This window comes from Engystomops pustulosus, chromosome 4, assembly GCF_040894005.1.
Source record: "Engystomops pustulosus chromosome 4, aEngPut4.maternal, whole genome shotgun sequence".
NCBI classification, from domain to species: Eukaryota; Metazoa; Chordata; class Amphibia; order Anura; family Leptodactylidae; genus Engystomops; species Engystomops pustulosus.
In genome coordinates this window covers 110,092,846-110,111,826 of record NC_092414.1, presented here as the reverse complement: position 1 = coordinate 110,111,826, position 18,981 = coordinate 110,092,846, and the positions used below count along the sequence as shown (strand labels likewise).

The 18,981-nt window shown below is 40.0% G+C and overlaps 1 protein-coding gene across 1 annotated transcript; it reads right to left on the bottom strand.

The window, feature by feature from the left end:
* Nucleotides 1-806: 806 nt before the first annotated feature.
* On the bottom strand, nucleotides 807-3,820 carry LOC140129068 (tetraspanin-7-like). Its single transcript, XM_072150695.1, has 2 exons — nucleotides 3,093-3,820; nucleotides 807-1,713 (listed from the first exon to the last, which is right to left on the bottom strand). The coding sequence occupies exons 1-2, from the start codon at nucleotides 3,731-3,733 to the stop codon at nucleotides 1,278-1,280; spliced, it is 1,077 nt and encodes a 358-aa protein (XP_072006796.1). The 5' UTR covers nucleotides 3,734-3,820; the 3' UTR covers nucleotides 807-1,277.
* Nucleotides 3,821-18,981: the final 15,161 nt, after the last annotated feature.

Here is an 18,981-nt window from a genome sequence, read left to right as displayed (position 1 = left end):
TTTAAGTAAAAGTAGTAATTTTTGCTGAAATATGTAATGCTTCTAATAAAACATATCCATAAACTTTTCTTCTGGATCTCCCTCATTCCGCTAACTACTGTTGTAGTAGATATAACCATGTCCATCAGCCACTGGTAAAAGGTGGTTGCTATGTGATGTCTACCATATACCAGCAGATGGCCACAAAATTACACATTGTAAAGTGTAAAAAAAAAAATCTAGTCCTGCAGCAGAACTAACAAAAAGTCAAATAAATAAGTGGAAGCAGAAGGGGGCTCAAGAGATATTATTGGATCCTGTAAGACAGGCTTTTTTATTTTCCTGCCATTTCATAAACCAGGTATCTCATTGCGCTCTGGTGTGATTTTCTCATTATTATTAAACTGCCTCAAGCTTTATGCCCAAAAGTAAACTGCTTACAAATTGTAAACCCAGCCCTCTAATACATTTATGGAAAGAGGATAGTTAACAATTCATTCTCCCTGAGGAAGATTGTATTTGTTCTCCTCCATCTATGCTCCTGTGACCGTTCTGCTTTGGTTAGACACTGAGTAACTTATTTCTATACATGTTTGAATTCTGTGTAATACTGAGATTCAAATAATAAAAACAACTGTCCAAAGTCAGAGAACCTGCTGGCTTCTAAACAGATTTTTTGACTATGAACATTATCCCAATCCACAGGATAGGGAATAGGTGTATGGTCATTGAATGTCTGACCATAATGATCAACAGAGATCATGAGAACAGGGTTTCACAAACACCCGAGTGATAAATCTGCTAATGCATCAGGGCCTCATCCGCTTCTGTTGAAATTTCAAACTCCCACAACCCCACAGGAATTAACAGAACACTGGTTGAGCATGCAACATGGGATGCGCTCACAAAGTACAAAAGACTGAATGACATAACTCATATGATAATGCTGTGCCCGTATTTGGAATTCTTTTCTTAAAATTGGTCTAAATCATGGTTTGCTGACCAACCACAGTCGTATACCACTGGCCAACCTTTTTATTTTCTGTCTGTCTGTCAGAGGGTCTGTCTGTGTGCTATATAAAATTAAAACGTTACTGTCTTTTTCAAATATTGAACAGGCTCTAGGTTTTTTTTACATAGATCAAGGAGTCACTTTAGTAAAAAAAATTACAAAAAGATCCAAAGCAATTGTCATGCTGAACTATTGTAGAATGGAAACTTGAAAAAAAAGCATTTCCTTTTTCACCTACCCAAAAATGACGAGAAGCCAGTTTTTTTTTATTATGTAAAATATCATGTCAGGTGGGAACAGCCTCCGGCACCAGTTGAGATATTTTGGTTGCCAGTAGGCATGATAGCACGATGCCCACAATCTGCATTAATGCTAAGCCAAGGGCAACAGTAGCAATGTAGAACATATTGTCGCTTACAAAATCGCAGACCTTTTTGAAGCATCCTTCTTTATGGATAGTCTGGGCTTCCTGTAACAGAGGACTGTTGCGGCATGCCCTGCGGGTCTTGCAGCAGCTGCTGGGTACAGAACCATTGTTGTGTCCGAGTTGGGTCTCCTGCTGTTCCAAGGACCATGGTGAGTCAAACCAATCACGATAGCTATAGACCCCACAACAATGCAGCCCCCTTTGTATTGCATCCATGGCATCTGCTTTCTCCTCGTCTTCTGAATAAGATAACACAGCATTCTGTAGCCCACTCTGAAAACCTTCTGCGATGTCCCTGTGTTAAATTAATATGATAGATTATTCTCCAATTTTTTATTTCCTAGGTAATCAAAATCAGTATCTTCAACTTGCATGACACGTGCATTAAACAATCTGTACAATCATACACAAAAGTATGAAATAATGTGGAGAATAATCAAATGCTTTAGTGTATTACATAGTGTAATGGTTACCAATGATTGTGCCCTAGTCTGGTGATTAACTTATCTAAATAAGTACAGGCTGTCTATATACAGTATCACATTAGCACTTTTCTCCAGGACAACCTTTGTGTCATTTTCCAAATCAGTCTGCTCGGTTGCCTTTGTTGATAACCTAGTAATACTTGATGGCCGCATTTGGATGATATATGATGGAGGGGACTGGAGATAGGTACAATAAATAGTCAGTTAATTCTATACGGAAGGACCCTTAACCAAAGAAACCCCTGACTGATTGCAAAGGGTGAAATCATAGGGTGAAAAAATAACTGTAAAAATGAAGAAACAAGAACAATGAGAACTAACTATGATAAATGACCCCCACTATTTCCCTGCATAGAGCTTCTATGTGATCTTACATATCATTGAGCTTTTGGGCTGCGTATAAGAAGATCACTGAAAATTGAACTTCGAGATTGAGTGAAAAGCAGATGAGTGAGGAAGGAGCGAGGATGATAAAGTGCCAAACTAAGAAGGTAACACACAAATACAATTGATTATCAGAGTTCACAGGCAAAGGCATGTCTGTGTGTAATCCTACAGTGTGCGGAGACTTGTCTCTGCCCAAAGAGCTGCTGGGGACTCTGTGGGGAGGAGAGGAAACCGGAGCATTGGAGGTAAGTAGTGATCTTATTTTTTTTATATGATGGGGGACCTTGTGACTGCTAATGGGCAATTTATCAGTGAGGGGAGGCTGCTGTTAGAAATCTTATTATTAAGGGGAGGCTGCTCCTAGACATTTTATTATTGATGGAAGGCTGATGCTGAACATTTTATTTAGTGGAGGCTGCTGCCCGTCATTTAATTGAGCGGGGAACATTTCATTGAGTGAAGGCTACTGCTGCACATTAAATTGAGTGGAGGCTGCTGATGGGCATCTTATTTATAAAAGGGTATCTTAATAAGGGACCGATTGGTGTCTTGTTACACCACTAAATATGATACAATCTCACTCAACGAAGGTTAGCATATAATCAACATTATAAATAAATAATAAACAATTCAATGGATTTTACAATACAGACATTTATTGATATTAACTATAAAGCTGAAATAAAGAATGTATTTTTTAACACTTATGAAAAACCTAATGGAAAAAAATAAACCACCAATGAATATGATTGAGTTAGCAGATGAACAGATTATACAGATAAAAGAAGCAGTAAGTGGTTACCTTCGGTAGAATAGTCCCGAGAGTCCAGCTGCAAGTCCTGCTAGTAGCACTGCTAACTGAAAGAGTCCATAGATGCGTAATACACATTGCTTTTCTACTGCAGCACTGATACATCCAAGAAAGCCCCACAGCAGCACAGTGGCTCCACTCACAAGCAAGATGAGTGGAGTGTTTGGATAACTGTTGGTAGATAACACCAAATATTCCTCTAAAGAAATTTTAGCCCAGATTCCCACTGTGAGCATAGCCAGACCTGCAGCCCAGAAGATAAAGCTGAAAGCCATGAGTGATATCTTTAATAAAGCCATTCTACTATTTGTGCATCTCTTGGTATTCTGCTTAGGGATCACTAAGGACCTGACAAGACTGTCATCTTCATGCTGTATACCTACAGCTACATTGTGCTGTGAAACAAACTGCTGCTCCTCATCTTCACCATCTAGGGGATATGTTGGTAGCACCCACACACCATTTGGGTTGCTTCTCAAAGGAAGATCTGCCACAATGGAAATTCTTCTGTTTCCACGTAGTTCCAAAATCTCATTTCCAACTGCAGATGGTTTCCTTGGATGCACCACTTCTGCTGTCCTATCCGTCATGGTCCTTTGCCTCTGCAGATTTGTACAGCCTCCCCCTCTCATCACATTTATGGAAAGCCAATAGATCTCCTTAGGTTCAGCAATAAATGTCACACAGTAGGCTTCTGCACACACGGTTTATCAGCTTTGTCCACGCCTGTTTAAACAGATAGTGCAGTTTCATTTCTGCCTTTATACAATCTAACTGATGAAAATACTTGTAAAAGAATGCATTTCTCATTATTATTGTGTTATTATCAGTAAGCAAACCACTAAGATAAAATTATGTATATAAAATTAGAGCAACTCACTGAGTTACTGGGATTTTTTATGGGGTAATGGAAATATCATTGTTTACATTTTGTTTCTTTTACACTATGTGTCCTTTGTACTTGTCACCAACATGGTCTAGAAGCAGTGGCCATTTCCTACGGATCATAATCTACTTATGGCCAGGCAGTCAAGGGCATGCTTACTAAAGCATGCAGCATAGTCTCAATTAGCCACCAAAATGTATAGAATAACTTGGCAGGTTCAATAAACCTGGCGTTGGCCTATATTGATGCATAGAAGTAGAGTAAAATTGTGCTTCGAGGTCATCATGGAATTGTTAGTGTATTTGATATACAGAATCAAACACACCATCCACCTATGCTATAGAGTTTTGACTTTTGAAGCTGCTGGCGAAAGTGAAGGAATATGATTGGCACTGGAGAACAGCAAAGTAATAAGCATAATGTAAATTTGGTTGTGAACGGTTAAACTTACCCTCCATGCTCTTCGCCACAGAACCAGTTAAGTAGCTCACAATGTTGTAAACTTCTGTGATGATTTTGTTCTCAATCGAAGAAAAAGAATTGGATTAGTTACAATTGCTAAATCCATAAATGTTTCACCATCTGAATGGAGTGGCAGATTGAGTATGTTTAGGGTTTGCTGAAGTAAAACATATGAATTGGGACAAAAATTCTGGTAGGAAAAAAAGATGCAAAGATTTTTTGGTACCTCACCAAATAGAAAAGTTAGGGCCTTCAAACCACTGCATCTGTAAAAATCATTAAATATTGTTTGGTCATCAAGTACACAATACCCAAAGTTTAGTAATAGTGGAGGTAGAATTATGCATTGAAGCGTTTTTTTTCTGCAGATGGAACTGGGGTTTTAATGGATCTGTTAAAAGAGAATGATTTTTACAGTCATTTTATAGTGTATCCGATCAACCATCCTTTTTTTTCTCAAGGGCTACTATTGGAAAACAGAAGTGAAAATGGATCTGACTAGGACATGCACCTTTTGATGCAACTGACATGTGCATTCCTCCATTAAAAAGAATTGCATTTGGTGCAGCTGTCTGCTGTCCGTTCATAAAGCTCATGGTACAGACTGATTTATGCTGTCACCTCCAATCAGCTAAATAAAACCCTGAACAGTAGCATAGAGCAATGCTTCTAATCCTGTTACTCTGCATTGCTGTTCTGTAAAAAAAACACTTTTATTCTTTTTGTCCTTGTTCATTTCTGCAGACAAGGACAGGACAGCTTTCTGAGCCACTCAAGCTCTGCCTACCTCCTCATGGCTGCTCTCGCTTGAACCCACGAATCAAAACTCTGCCCCCAGCTCTACGTCATTACACTCCGTCTCAAACTTCCCCACGTGCGCAGTCTGGCATTGGTGTGCACGTCCATGGTCGACCCTACAGGTGCATTGCGCATGCGCCAGTGCACGGCTGGCTAGCTCTCAATCACTCTAGCACCATGGACATTACAGACGCATGCACTGTCACCTGTAGGCCTGTTCGCAGACGTACACACTGATGCCGGACTAACAGGCAGACTGGGCATGTGGGGAAGTTTGAAACGGAGTGTAGTGACATAGAGCTGGGGGCAGTGTTTTTATTCATGGGTTCAAGCGAGGGCAGCCGTGAGGAGGCGGGCAGAGCTCGAGTGGCTCAGAAAGCTGTCCCGCCTCCTTGACTGCATAAATGAACATGAACAGGTAGAATAAAAGTTATTTTTATCACACAACAGCAATGCAGAGTAACAAGATTAGAAGCATTTGGATGACTCTACAGTGTGCTCTAATGGACGTTTTTTGTTTTTTTTAGATGATCGGAGGTGACTACTTAATATCTGGAGAGGAATTACAATCACAAACCAGGACCAAGTATGAACTGCAATAAAACATCCACCCATTAAATTCATCATGAATTCAAACAGTACTTAAAAGGAACCTGTCAGGGCCATTTTGGACACTAAACCACCCAAAGTTCCTTATGGACAAGTGGTTTGCATGCGCAATGAAGACAGGATATTATCCTGGCTTTATTTGCGACATTGCGAGATAAGGTACATGATCTGAAAATGGGGTTCCAATGGACCTCATTGGCCTGACAATGCTCAAATCGGCCAGACAGGTCTTAATTGAAGGGGTATTTCCATTAAATAACACATAACAAAATAACACGTTCTCTAATTCACTGTTTTTAACAAAAATACAGCATTTCACATATATAATTCCAATCTGTCTCTATCAGTCCTGGTGTACACAATTTTGTTTGCCCTTGGATCTGACCATAAATCTTCTGACTATGGTCGGATTGTTCACATTAATAGCTTCTCTTCTATGCACACTGCAGTGCTCTCTGCCTCCTGCACCCACCTGCATTACAAGACTAGCTCAGACACTTATTCTACTAGCTACAGACAGATTAGGTCTTTTTGGCAGAGCTGACTGTGTGGGTTATAGGTGAGTTAGCAAAGCTGAGAGTGTCATTGGGGGTCATTTATCTTTATTTTTCTTCCTTTTTTCTGTCTTTTTTTGAGACTTTTTTTGGTACATTGCAATTTTTACGACTTTTTGGGGGACTTTTTAAAATGTGCACTGAAGTCAGCCAGACATTTGTTTATGATCAGTAAGACACATTTATCGTCTATTCTAGATGTTTTAAATGTCGCAATTGTGATTTATCTTTTCAAATCGTCTAAAATCTGCAACATTTTTTGGCGCAAAAAACTCCAGATAAAACCGTACTAAAGGAAAACATAGAAAATGGAAAGAAGGGACTTGAGAAATTTGTGTAACATTTTTGAGACATTTGTAACAAATGTCACTTAACACAAGGAAAAAGTGAGAAGCAGACGGAAAAAAGACAGGAAAAAACTAGCCAAAACAAACAGAGATAAGATAAATGACCCCCTTTGTGTTTTATATGGATCTCATCATCTCTCATCTCTGATCTGTCTCATCCCTATTTCTATGTGTCAGGTACTAGTGAATGTTCAGAAGCTAAATGAAAGTGTAGATAAACCCTGTACCCTGATAATCTGAGCACATTGTCAGCGCACAGCATCTCATAGTACAGAGAAATCGTGAAGTGTCTGCTTAGAGAATCCTCGCCCACACAAATTTTGGAACTTTCTTTCATGGGCAAACCCCTTTAAGTATTAGTTTAGGGGTGTGTATATTTCTGCAACCACATTATCTAATTACATTTTTTTACCTTTATTTTTGCACCCTAAAAGATTTTACAACAGGTGAAATGAAAGTGTTTTTTTGCTTTGGCATTTCTGTGTTTTACTTTACCTTATTCCAAAAGCGATAACTTTTTTATTTTTCTGTTTGCAGAGCTGTGTGAGGGCATGTTACCTGCAGGACAAATTACACTCTTTAATTGTGCCTTTACAATGTATGTTATACATTACAATGTACTGGACAGCTAGAAAAAAATTCCAAGTGCAGTGAAATGCATTTGCAAATGCATTTGCGGTGTATTCTTGTGGGCTCAGTTTTAACGTCTTTCTCTGTGCACTCAAAATGCAACCTCCCCTTCTTTGGCTATTTACCATTATGGTGTTCATGGCTGGGAATAATCTTTTTAATATTTTGATAGAAATGGCATTTTAGGAAGTGGCGATACCAAACATGCTTACTATTTTTACTAAACCAATACAATACTAAGATTGAAATGATGCAGTATTGGCAGAATGAGTGACTGAACACTTTCACAAAAGTTAAACCATATACCAAACCACCGAAATCAATGAGAAAAAAATAAGCCTGATCACAATTTATGTCACAAAAATATATGAAATCTTTATTAGAAATAAAATGATTAAAAATTACTAAAATTTGGTGTATCCTAGGCGAGACAATAGGTACTACTAGGTAGCCCAACAGTTATAAAAAATGGAAGTATGCATCGCCACATGTATAAATGTATAAAGACTGGCCTTCAGAGATAAAACACAGTAAATGAGTGCAGCAGGTTACATTTTGCAAATTATATATATATGCACATGCAGGTCTAAACATGGAATACAGGATCATCTGCACTAGGATGATAAATTCGGAGTTAGGAACCCCATCTCTGTACTCCTGTTTAAGCCAAGTGTTGAGACCACCTGCATATACGCATTATACATAGCCCGCATGGGGCTGTGAAAGCATCATATATCAGCTGATCAGACCACTCTCTCAGTGCTGTGGCCGCGCTGCGATCAGACTCACCGTACATTGCTTACAATAGTATATCCTACGCTACCTTACACAAAATGACAGCGTACAATCTGGTCGGTGTGAGGGCAGGTTGTTGTGGAATAACACACTTCAGAGCATGATTGTAGTTTGAAAGATACACACAGAGTAAATGTCGGTTTGTGTCCGCCCGGCACACTTACTGAACAGATTGCATTTATGCAGTAACGGGACGTGATCATACCTACACGGCCTCATCACCTATGCCGCTGGGCTTACAGTCATAGCATACAGGTGTTGTGTATGTGGATGCAATACACTCGGCAGGGCCGGCGCTATGGGTAGGCAAAGTGGGCAATTGCCCAGGGCCTCTTCTTTTTTGTTTCTAGGTGCCATGGTTCCAGAGATATACAGGTTTGAAGTGATCATATCAGGTGCCATTTTTATATATAAAAATCACTCCAGATGGCAGTTTAACAGTTAATATCTCTGTTTTCCTGAGACTTAGAAACACAGATTTAGATTCATATAAGAGATGAGACTCTCTTCTATCATAGGAAAAAAGAAGTGAGGTTCTATGTGTCAAAGAGCCAGAGATACAGGCCTCTGAAGTGTGTGTCCCCCTCCAGATTCTTGGCCATCAGGCTACAGGGAGAATTTGCTGCACACAGGAGCTGCTGCACCTCACAGATAATGGAAATATTCACTTTATATGTTACTACATTTTGGGAAGGAATAATATCAACTAATATTAATTTTTTAACCCTCTCCTATCCAGAACTATCTAAGAACACACTTTCTCTCTTATTACCTTTTATTTCGTGATATTTTTTTTTTTTGCCAAAATTGACTGATACGATGAACATTTGATCCTCTTCACCTAATGTCACTACATATTAACACCACGACCCAGTACATGTCCATAAAGTTATATGTAACATCAAAAACCCACACATGTTCTGGAATAAAGTTTTTATTTCACTGCATCCTCCATTATTTACACCTATGTTATGGCATTCTCACTCAAATTCTTTTGAAGCGCTGAGGGTTCTGTTAATGTGCGGCTTATACAATGGCGCGCATCTAAATGTGACTTTTGTTATCTCATCAGCTTAGTTTATGGATGTATAGTTATTTATTTGGGTTACCGTTGTGTAAGGGAACATACAATGATAGATCTGTGTGATGCTCAGTGCAATTTTCTGCAAAAATAGTTTGGTGTCCCCTGTGGATTTACGTTCCCTTTTCTGCATATTTTGGTGAATATACACATGTGGGGGATGTATGATCTCCTCACATCTTACTGTTTAAGTAAATTATATTTTCTTTATATAAGTATTCTGGATATGTACATATTTTAGAGGAAATTTTGAATGTTAATTGCCAAATGCATCGCCTGCTTTCCAAATTTTATAATGTTTTTATGGCGCCTTTACTTTTTATTCTGTTTATTGCTATATTTTGCAGGTTGTGACTGTCTTAAAATTTGTAGCTGAAAAGCAGATATTTAGTTATTTCAGTTTTAGTGAAATTATGTATGTGATTTATTTATGTGAACATAACAATATGGGACATATGTGAACTCTACACATGTCCATCTATTACATTTAGGAGATGTGAAGGTAAATATTTTCTGTTCATCAAATTTTTTGCCATCAAAGTCAAATTTTAAGTATTTTTTATAAAATGTTTCAGTTTCAATCAAAATTGCATGAAGGCGCCTATGTCTATAAAATCTTTAATGCAATTTTGAAAATGGGGCAAGTGTCTGCTTTCAGAAAATATGTGGTTTGCTGTGGTTTACTTTAATTCTTTTTGCTGTAATCTCGATTTTATTTGTAAATGTCAAAATTCAGAAAATTACTCTCGTCAATAACGCGACAAAATATCCAGAACTGTCTGGCAGTGAAAGAGTTAATACCCCCTTGGTTGAATTCCTAGGTGAAGATGCTTATCATCTATCTCCTGTCTAGTTATCTATCTATACTATATACCTATAATCTGACCATTTATATATCTCACTTTTTCTCTATCTATTTTTCAATCTTCTATTTCTCTTCTACTGTATTTATCTCTCATCTATCTACTGTATATGTTTTCTACTTTATAGTTCTGCATCTACAAATCTCTATCATCTTTCATATTTATCTTCTATCATAATAATTATAAATAATAATTAGCTCCTGCTGACTGTGACTGGTCATAAAATTGTTTTATTTTGGGGCCCCACTTTTAGTTTTGCCTGGGGCCCCACTTTGTCTAGAACCGGGCCTGACACTCAGGCACACTTACAGCCTGCTTGCCGTATGTTCTACGCAGTTGTGAGATCTCTGGTAGATAGATATTAGGAGTCTAGTAATCTGCAGCATATTAATCCTTTAGTGGGGTCTTCTATACAGGATGGGTTCTCCTACTGTTTCTCCTGTAATCATAAGATAACATAGGGGTATAACAATTCTCTATAACCCCATTATGTATGATGATACACACATAATTCTTAAATTAATATTTAATAAAAGTTTTACAATTTAAAAAAATGTTGGATTGTCATTAGAACCAGGATTAATAATAAAGCTTATGATGACTGTTATAGCTGGTTATTGTAGCCTAAGGCTAAAGTACAGTAAATTACCAACATCCAGAGGTCCGTTTGTTACTTGGAGTCGTCTGGAAGTCAGGTGTTTTTAAGTAGGGGACAGTCCCTGGGTAGTCCCTATAGGTTTATTCTTACTGTTAGCTGAATTTGTATGTAAGTCAGAACTGGTATATCTTATACAGGCGGTCCCCTACTTAAGGACACCCGACTTACAGACAACCCATAGTTACAGACGGACCCCTCTGCCCACTGTGACCTCTGGTGAAGCTCTCTGGTTGCTTTACAATAGTCCCAGACTGCAATGATCAGCTGTAAGATGTTTGTAATGAAGCTTTATTTATAATTATTGGTCTAATTACACCAAAAATTTTGAAACTCCAATTGTCACTGGGGCAAAAGAAAAAAAATTGTCTAGAACTTCCATTATAAAATATATAGTTTCGACTTACATACAAATTCAACTTAAGAACAAACCTCCAGACCCTATCTTGTATGTAACCCGGGGACTGCCTGTAATTGTAACAACAGAAAAAAAATTTTTTTTGACAATTGCAATGTGACAATCCAATTTTCAAAGGTTTGTGCTGTCATGGGAACAAGAATTATCAATAAAACTTATTTACAGACATCTTACAGATGATCATTCAAAACCATCCAGATAGCTTCACTAGAGGTCACATTGGGCAGAGAGGTCCGTCTGTAACTGTGAGTCATGTGTAAGTCAGGTGTCCTTAAAGGAAACCGACCACTTTAAAATGGTAGTTACAAGCCCCAAATACCTTGCACAAGCTCAACGCACCATCATACTTTCTCGGCGCACCATGCCCGTGACCGTGAGTGCGCCTGAATAGGAAGTGCCAGAGAGCTGGTGACGTCACCGAGCTCTGGGGCACACTCGCAACCTGCGCAACTTTAAATTTTTATCCTGGCACTAGTGTGCACGAGAGCTCGGTGATGTCACCGGCTCTCCGACACTTCCTATTCAGGCGAATGCACAGTCACGCGCATGGTGCGCCGAGAACGTATTATGGTGTGCCGAAGGGGGGTTGAAATCTAATGAATAAAAGAGTTTTGCAAGCAATACAGCGGTTTCTGAAAATTATGAAGATATGCTCCAGCACCAGCTCAACCAGAGCTGGTGCAAGGTATTGGAGGCTTATAACTACCATTTTAAAGTGGTAGGTTTCCTTTAAAGGAAACCTACCACTTGTAGTGGCAGGTTTCTGATGGAAATACCGGGCACCAGCTCAGGGTGAGCTGGTGCCGGAGCCTATTTTCGTTAGTGTTTTGAACCGCGGTACGCGCGGCTACATAGGAAGTGAATGAGAGCCGCGCGCATGGTAAGCGCCGAGCGCGTACCTGCCTGCGCCGGCTATAAAGTTTAAAAAGTGTTTTAAACCGCGATACCGCGTTTTAAAACACTAACGAAAATAGGCTCCGGCACCAGCTCACCCTGAGCTGGTGCCCGGTATTTCCATCAGAAACCTGCCACTACAAGTGGTAGGTTTCCTTTAAAGGAAATCTACCATTTGATTTGATGCATTATGAACCAAACATACCTTGAGAATGCTGTAGCTACACTGATGCAGGATCATATCTTGGTTAATCCCTGAGTTGAGTGGTTTTGCTGAAAAAACTATTAAACATTCAAGACCTTGGAAAGCTGGGTGCTGCTGATTGCCATGCATAAACACATTACATGTGGAGCTTCCTGAACTGTCCAGACAGGACTAATAAACCTCAGCTGGATCACTCATACACAGCAGCTGGTGGATGGTAGATCCATTGATTACTTCTGCCTGTCATGCACAACACAGTCATGACAGCATTCTCTCGAGCAGTGCATAGTTAATGAGAAGCACTGGAGCCAGGCACAGAAGCTTCATTATCATAATTTTATACTTGTTTTTTTCAGCTTAGGGATTAAACAAGATATGCTTATGCATCAGTGTAGCTACAGCATTCTCAAAGTATATTTGGTTCATAATGCATCAAATCAAATGGCAGATTTGTTTTAAGTTGTGGGCTGCCTGTATTAACTGGTTAAGGACCGGGCCCTTTCCTGTTTTTTAATTTCCTTTTTTTCACTCCCCACCTTCAGAAATCTATAACTTTTTTAATTTTTACACGTAAAGAGTGACGGCTTGTTTTCTGCATAACAAATTGCACTTCATAGTGATGGTATTGAATATTGTATGCCGTGTACTGGGCAGCCGGAAAAAAATTCCAAATGCAGTGAAATTGGTGAAAAAATGCATTTGCGACATTTTCTTGTGGGCTTGGATATTACAGCTGTCACTGAGCGCCCCAAATGACATGTCTACTTTATTCTTTGGGTTGGTACGATTACGGAGATACCAAATTAAAACCTCCTGTACAAAAATTTTTTTCTTTTTATTTTGCCATCTTCTGGCTCTAATATCTTTTTTATACTTTGTTGTACGGAGCTGTGGGGGGGTGGAATTTTTTGCGACATTTGATAATATTTTCAATGATATCATTTTTAGGACTGTACGACCTTTTGATCACTTTTTATTGATTTTTTTTATATTTTTCAAAATGGCAAAAAAGTGCCATTTTCGACTTTGGGCGCTATTTTCCGTTAAGGTGTTAAACACATTGAAAAACCATTAATATATTTTGATATATCGGGCATTTTTGGACGCGTCGATACCTAATGTGCTTATGATTTTTACTGTTTATTTATATTTATGTCAGTTCTAGGGAAAGGGAGGTGATTTGAATTTTTAGGTTTTTTTATTAGATTTTTTTTTTTTACTTTTTTTAATTTTTCTTTTTACTATTTTTCAGACTCCCTAGGGTACTTTAGTTTAGTTGTCTGATCGATCCTATCATATACTGCCATACTACAGTACTTTGCTAGCACCGATCGCGGGTGTTACCAGTAAGTCTTTGCTGCAATATGCAGCAAAGACTTACCGGCTATGGAGAGGGCTCAGCCCGTGAGCCCTCTCCATGCAGCAGGACTCGACCTCCGTCGTGAATACAACATATTAGTAATAAACATAGTAGGAATGCCAGAGGTTAATTGTAGCTCTTCTTATATGCAACAAAGATATTGACACATAGGATACTGAATTACTTTTTTTAATTAGCATCTTTACTAGTAGCCTCTTGGGAACTCTTAAGACTAAAATTGGCCTGAAGGTCAATTGTGTATACCAGAAGCAGACTTTAAGCTTGCCATATAGTTTATACACCATACACTACATGAAATGTTTGTCAAGCCAGTAACATATGTAAATATAATTGTTCATAAGATATTTGTAATTACGTGCATAGGGTTAGGGTTACATACATTATCATTAAAATGTGTAGAATTACTGTTTAGTGGAGAATCAGGGATTCCTTGCATTATATACACTCACCGGCCACTTTATTAGGTACACCATGCTAGTAACGGGTTGGACCCCCTTTTGTCTTCAGAACTGCCTCAATTCTTCGTGGCATAGATTCAACAAGGTGCTGGAAGCATTCCTCAGAGATTTTGGTCCATATTGACATGATGGCATCACACAGTTGCCGCAGATTTGTCGGCTGCACATCCATGATGCGAATCTCCCGTTCCACCACATCCCAAAGATGCTCTATTGGATTGAGATCTGGTGACTGTGGAGGACATTTGAGTACAGTGAATTCATTGTCATGTTCAAGAAACCAGTCTGAGATGATTCCAGCTTTATGACATGGTGCATTATCCTGCTGAAAGTAGCCATCAGATGTTGGGTACATTGTGGTCATAAAGGGATGGACATGGTCAGCAACAATACTCAGGTAGGCTGTGGCGTTGCAACGATGCTCAATTGGTACCAAGGGACCCAAAGAGTGCCAAGAAAATATTACCCACACCATGACACCACCACCACCAGCCTGAACCGTTGATACAAGGCAGGATGGATCCATGCTTTCATGTTGTTGACACCAAATTCTGGCCCTACCATCCGAATGTCGCAGCAGAAATCGAGACTCATCAGACATGGCAAAGTTTTTCCAATATTCTACTGTCCAATTTCGATGAGCTTGTGCAAATTGTAGCCTCAGTTTCCTGTTCTTAGCTGAAAGGAGTGGCACCCGGTGTGGTCTTCTGCTGCTGTAGCCCATCTGCCTCAAAGTTCGACGTACTGTGTGTTCAGAGATGCTCTTCTGCCTACCTTGGTTGTAACGGGTGGCGATTTAAGTCACTGTTGCCTTTCTATCAGCTCGAACCAGTCTGCCCATTCTCCTCTGACCTCTGGCATCAACAAGGCATTTCCGCCCACAGAACTGCCGCTCACTGGATGTTTTTTCTTTTTCGGACCATTCTCTGTAAACCCTAGAGATGGTTGTGCGTGAAAATCCCAGTAGATCAGCAGTTTCTAAAATACTCAGACCAGCCCTTCTGGCACCAACAACCATGCCACGTTCAAAGGCACTCAAATCACCTTTCTTCCCCATACTGATGCTCGGTTTGAACTGCAGCAGATTTTCTTGACCATGTCTACATGCCTAAATGCACTGAGTTGCTGCCATGTGATTGGCTGATTAGAAATTAAGTGTTAACGAGCAGTTGGACAGGTGTACCTAATAAAGTGGCCGGTGAGTGTACAGTGCTGCTCACCATTGACACTTTTTTTTTTTAATAGAATACCATATTAATAATTATAATAATAATTCCTTTATTTATATAGCACACACAGAGCTGCACCAAGCTTCCCAAATCGGTCCCTGTCCCCAATGGGGCTCACAATCTAATCAATATACCAGTATGTTTTGGAGTGTGGGAGGAAACCAGAGGACCCGAAGGAAACCCACGCGAACTCGGACTTGAACCAAGGTCCCCAGCACTGCAAGGCTGTAATGCTAATCACTAAGCCACCATGCTGCCCCTGATGACAGCCTCCAAGTGTTTCCTGTAGCCATATATAAGCTTCTGGCACTTCTCAGCTGGTATTTTCTCCCCCTCTTCCTTTGCATTTTGTTCAAGTTGTTAAAGCGTAACTGTAAAGCTATAGTTATTTTACCAAATTATTATATGTGATTCCTCCTTTGAAAACAAGCAATGATACCTACTTTCAGGCTTCTGGGGTAGTGGACACACTGGGCCATCGCCGACGATGACATAAGCCGACACCTGGGACCGGAATCTAAGTGGCTCCCGCTATTCACCAGAGCCTTACTCAAAGCGGGTTTGACTTAATGCGATGTGGTACCACCAGGTCGTTCCACAGGTGTGAATTGTCTGCCGTGGCAATAGGTCAAGGCAGGCAGCGGAGGAGCGTAGTCAGGAATGGAACCGGGGTCACAACGGGAAATCACAATAACAGCAAAGGGCATGGAACAAAGCTTCCTCTAGAGCACAAGGCACGAAGAAACAGCAGGGGACACAGTAATGGGGCTGGAATTTAAGCAGAAAGGGCGGCCGGCCAGCGCTAATTATCGGCGGGCTGGCCCTTTAAATCTTGGGAAGCCGAGTTGGCGGGGACACGCGCCGTCCCGCTGGAGTCATCGGTGGATCAAGGGGTCATCGGTGACACCTAATTTGTGCTGCTCATCCTTTTTTTTCCAAATTTATGGCATTTTCTGTTCTGAAAGTGTTTGACAAAATATTTCTCGCTAGAGGTGAAGTGGGCGGTGACCAAATATCTGTCAGTCTATGCCTTCAGGCTGAGGCTAGTTCGCTTACCCACTCATCCCATGATGCCTTGTGTTGTCTCTCAAAGTGATTTAGCATTAAATCCATTTATTTTCCCACAAGTAAATCCACTGATCACTGCACAGTGCACATACAGGATGTATATGGTGACAGCCTGGCAGCTTCCATCACATGGAGGAGCAGGGGACATGTACAGCACACACAGAAGAAATAGCAGGAGAACAGCACTCCGTGTTGAGTAGTGTTTATTCAAGCACCAGTGGCAAAGACATGCAACGTTTCGGCCAGCTCAATGTAGCCATTTTCAAGCATGTCTTTGCCACTGGTGCTTGAATAAACACTACTCAACACGGAGTGCTGCTCTCCTGCTATTTCTTTTGGATCCTTCTGGTGCCCTGAGTCAGGCCCAAAGAGCTTGCACCCACCTGGACTTGAATCCACTTCACTGTGCCGCCCTCTTTCTTCTGTACAGCACACACAGAATGTATATGGTGACAGCCTGTCAGCTTCCATCACATGAAGGAGCAGGGAACATGTAATAAATGGTAGAAATCATTAGTACATGAAGTCTATGTCTGTGCTGTGTGAGCACAAAGGCTTAATACTAAGCACTAAGGCAGTGCTTATGACCTCCTGCTCTGTGAGCAGGGAGCAGCAGCTCCTCCCCTACCATGAAACCGACTCAGAAACAAAGTGTAAACAAAGTACAGATTCATAGGGCTTATCATCACATGGAGAGGAGGCAGCCATTGCAGCTCTGAGGTAATCGGAGGGGGATAGCAAGGAAACTGCTGGATAAAGGTAATAAAGATAATAGGCAAAGTTGTTTTACATCCCAAGAGCTATTGATTTGTGGGAAAAAAAAACCTTTATAGTTACTTTTTAAATATTTTCAGGGTTCCTTATCCCAATGTTAGTAATGCAGCTGCATACATATGGTAGAGTGCATAAGTATTTCTATTAAGATGGAGTTAGCAATTGGTCCAATATTACGGACAATCTTAGAAAAATTAAATCTAACAACATAAAGCGTATACTCTACCTGTATACTATGCTCCAAATCTAGCTTTGCAGTATGGCTATGATTACATACAAGGCCTATCTAGAATAAAAAAAGCCATTTTACCCGACTAATATATGAAAATACATCTTTATTGGAATAACACATATTGAACAGACATTTAAAAATTGCTGGCAGGCTGATTTTGGTAAAAAGAAACAAGGACACTACAAAAAAATTCAGAATTACAACCAGATGGTCCGGGGTGATACATGGGAATATTTAGAAAAAATGGATGTACAAGTCATTAGAGACAGCTTGGAAACTGCATGGTGCATGTGGGGACGAATGTCTGGGATGCTACAAATGTAGTTAAATCAGGTGCTAAGAAAGTGCACGGATTGTGTGATTCCCAGATATCGTCCACTGATATTGCACTATTTAATATGTTACTTGTAAACTGAAACACTTATTCAAGTCTAATCCTGTTGAACAGTAATGTACCATAACATATTGCACATGCCCAGTATCACTGCTACATGTCTAAATACATAGTACAAAAAAGAAGTATATTGCACATAACCATGATTCGGCGCAAGCCTTCGTCCTTATCCCAATGGCAGATTTCAGCATAAATTTTTTATGTGATGTAAAATGATATAAAAATCGGGTTTCAGACATTTTTATACATATTTTCCGTTATGGGGTTCACGACCGGGAATAACCGTTTTTTATATTTTGATTGGGCATTTTTAGACGCAGTGTTACCTAACATGTTTGTGATTTTTACTATGATTTATTGTGTTTATTGTTTTATCAGTTCTAGGGAAAGGTAGGTTATGTAAATTGTTCCTTTTAATAGAGTACTAATAGAGTACTAGAGTACTTTAACCCTAGATTATCTGATCAATGGCCACTGGCTCATTGTTACGAAACTGCAGATGCCATGCAGCCTCAGGTCTAACGTAGACGTGTCATGGCAACTGATTGCCGCTACTGATGATGTCACAGCAGCTGGCATCGTTCACGGGTATTAGCGGTGGGTGTTTGCTGCAGTATGCAGCAAACCCCACCTCTGTATTAAGAGGGCTCAGCCTGTGAGCCTGCTTCATATAGTCTCAGCACATCTGCGCCATGCAAGTACGACGCAGAGCATGAAGCGGTTAATACTGATGACTAACAATTTCATAGATCACACACATGCTGCTGCTACTAAGCAAGTGTATTTACATGTAATGAAGTATTTTGCCCAAAGAATTTCTAAACAAACCGCAAACGCGTCGTGTGATCACAGCCTGAATCTTTTTTTCTTATCTAATCTAATGCTAGCAGTGGGTTGTTGGAGAAACTCCTCCTGGGTCAAGTGCGGATCTCTTCTAGTAACGTGCTGGGAGTTATGGGCATTAGATTGACGGCTCCAATAGGGGGCGCAAGCACTGCGAGTGCCTAGGGCAGCATCAACACTAAATACGGCCCCAGATGGAGGATGACAAAACAATTTTTCAACAAAAGTTCGTACATAGTGTCCTACTACACTGCCATTTGACAGTCAGTCACTCACTACTGATATATAAGTGAGGTTGGTTATA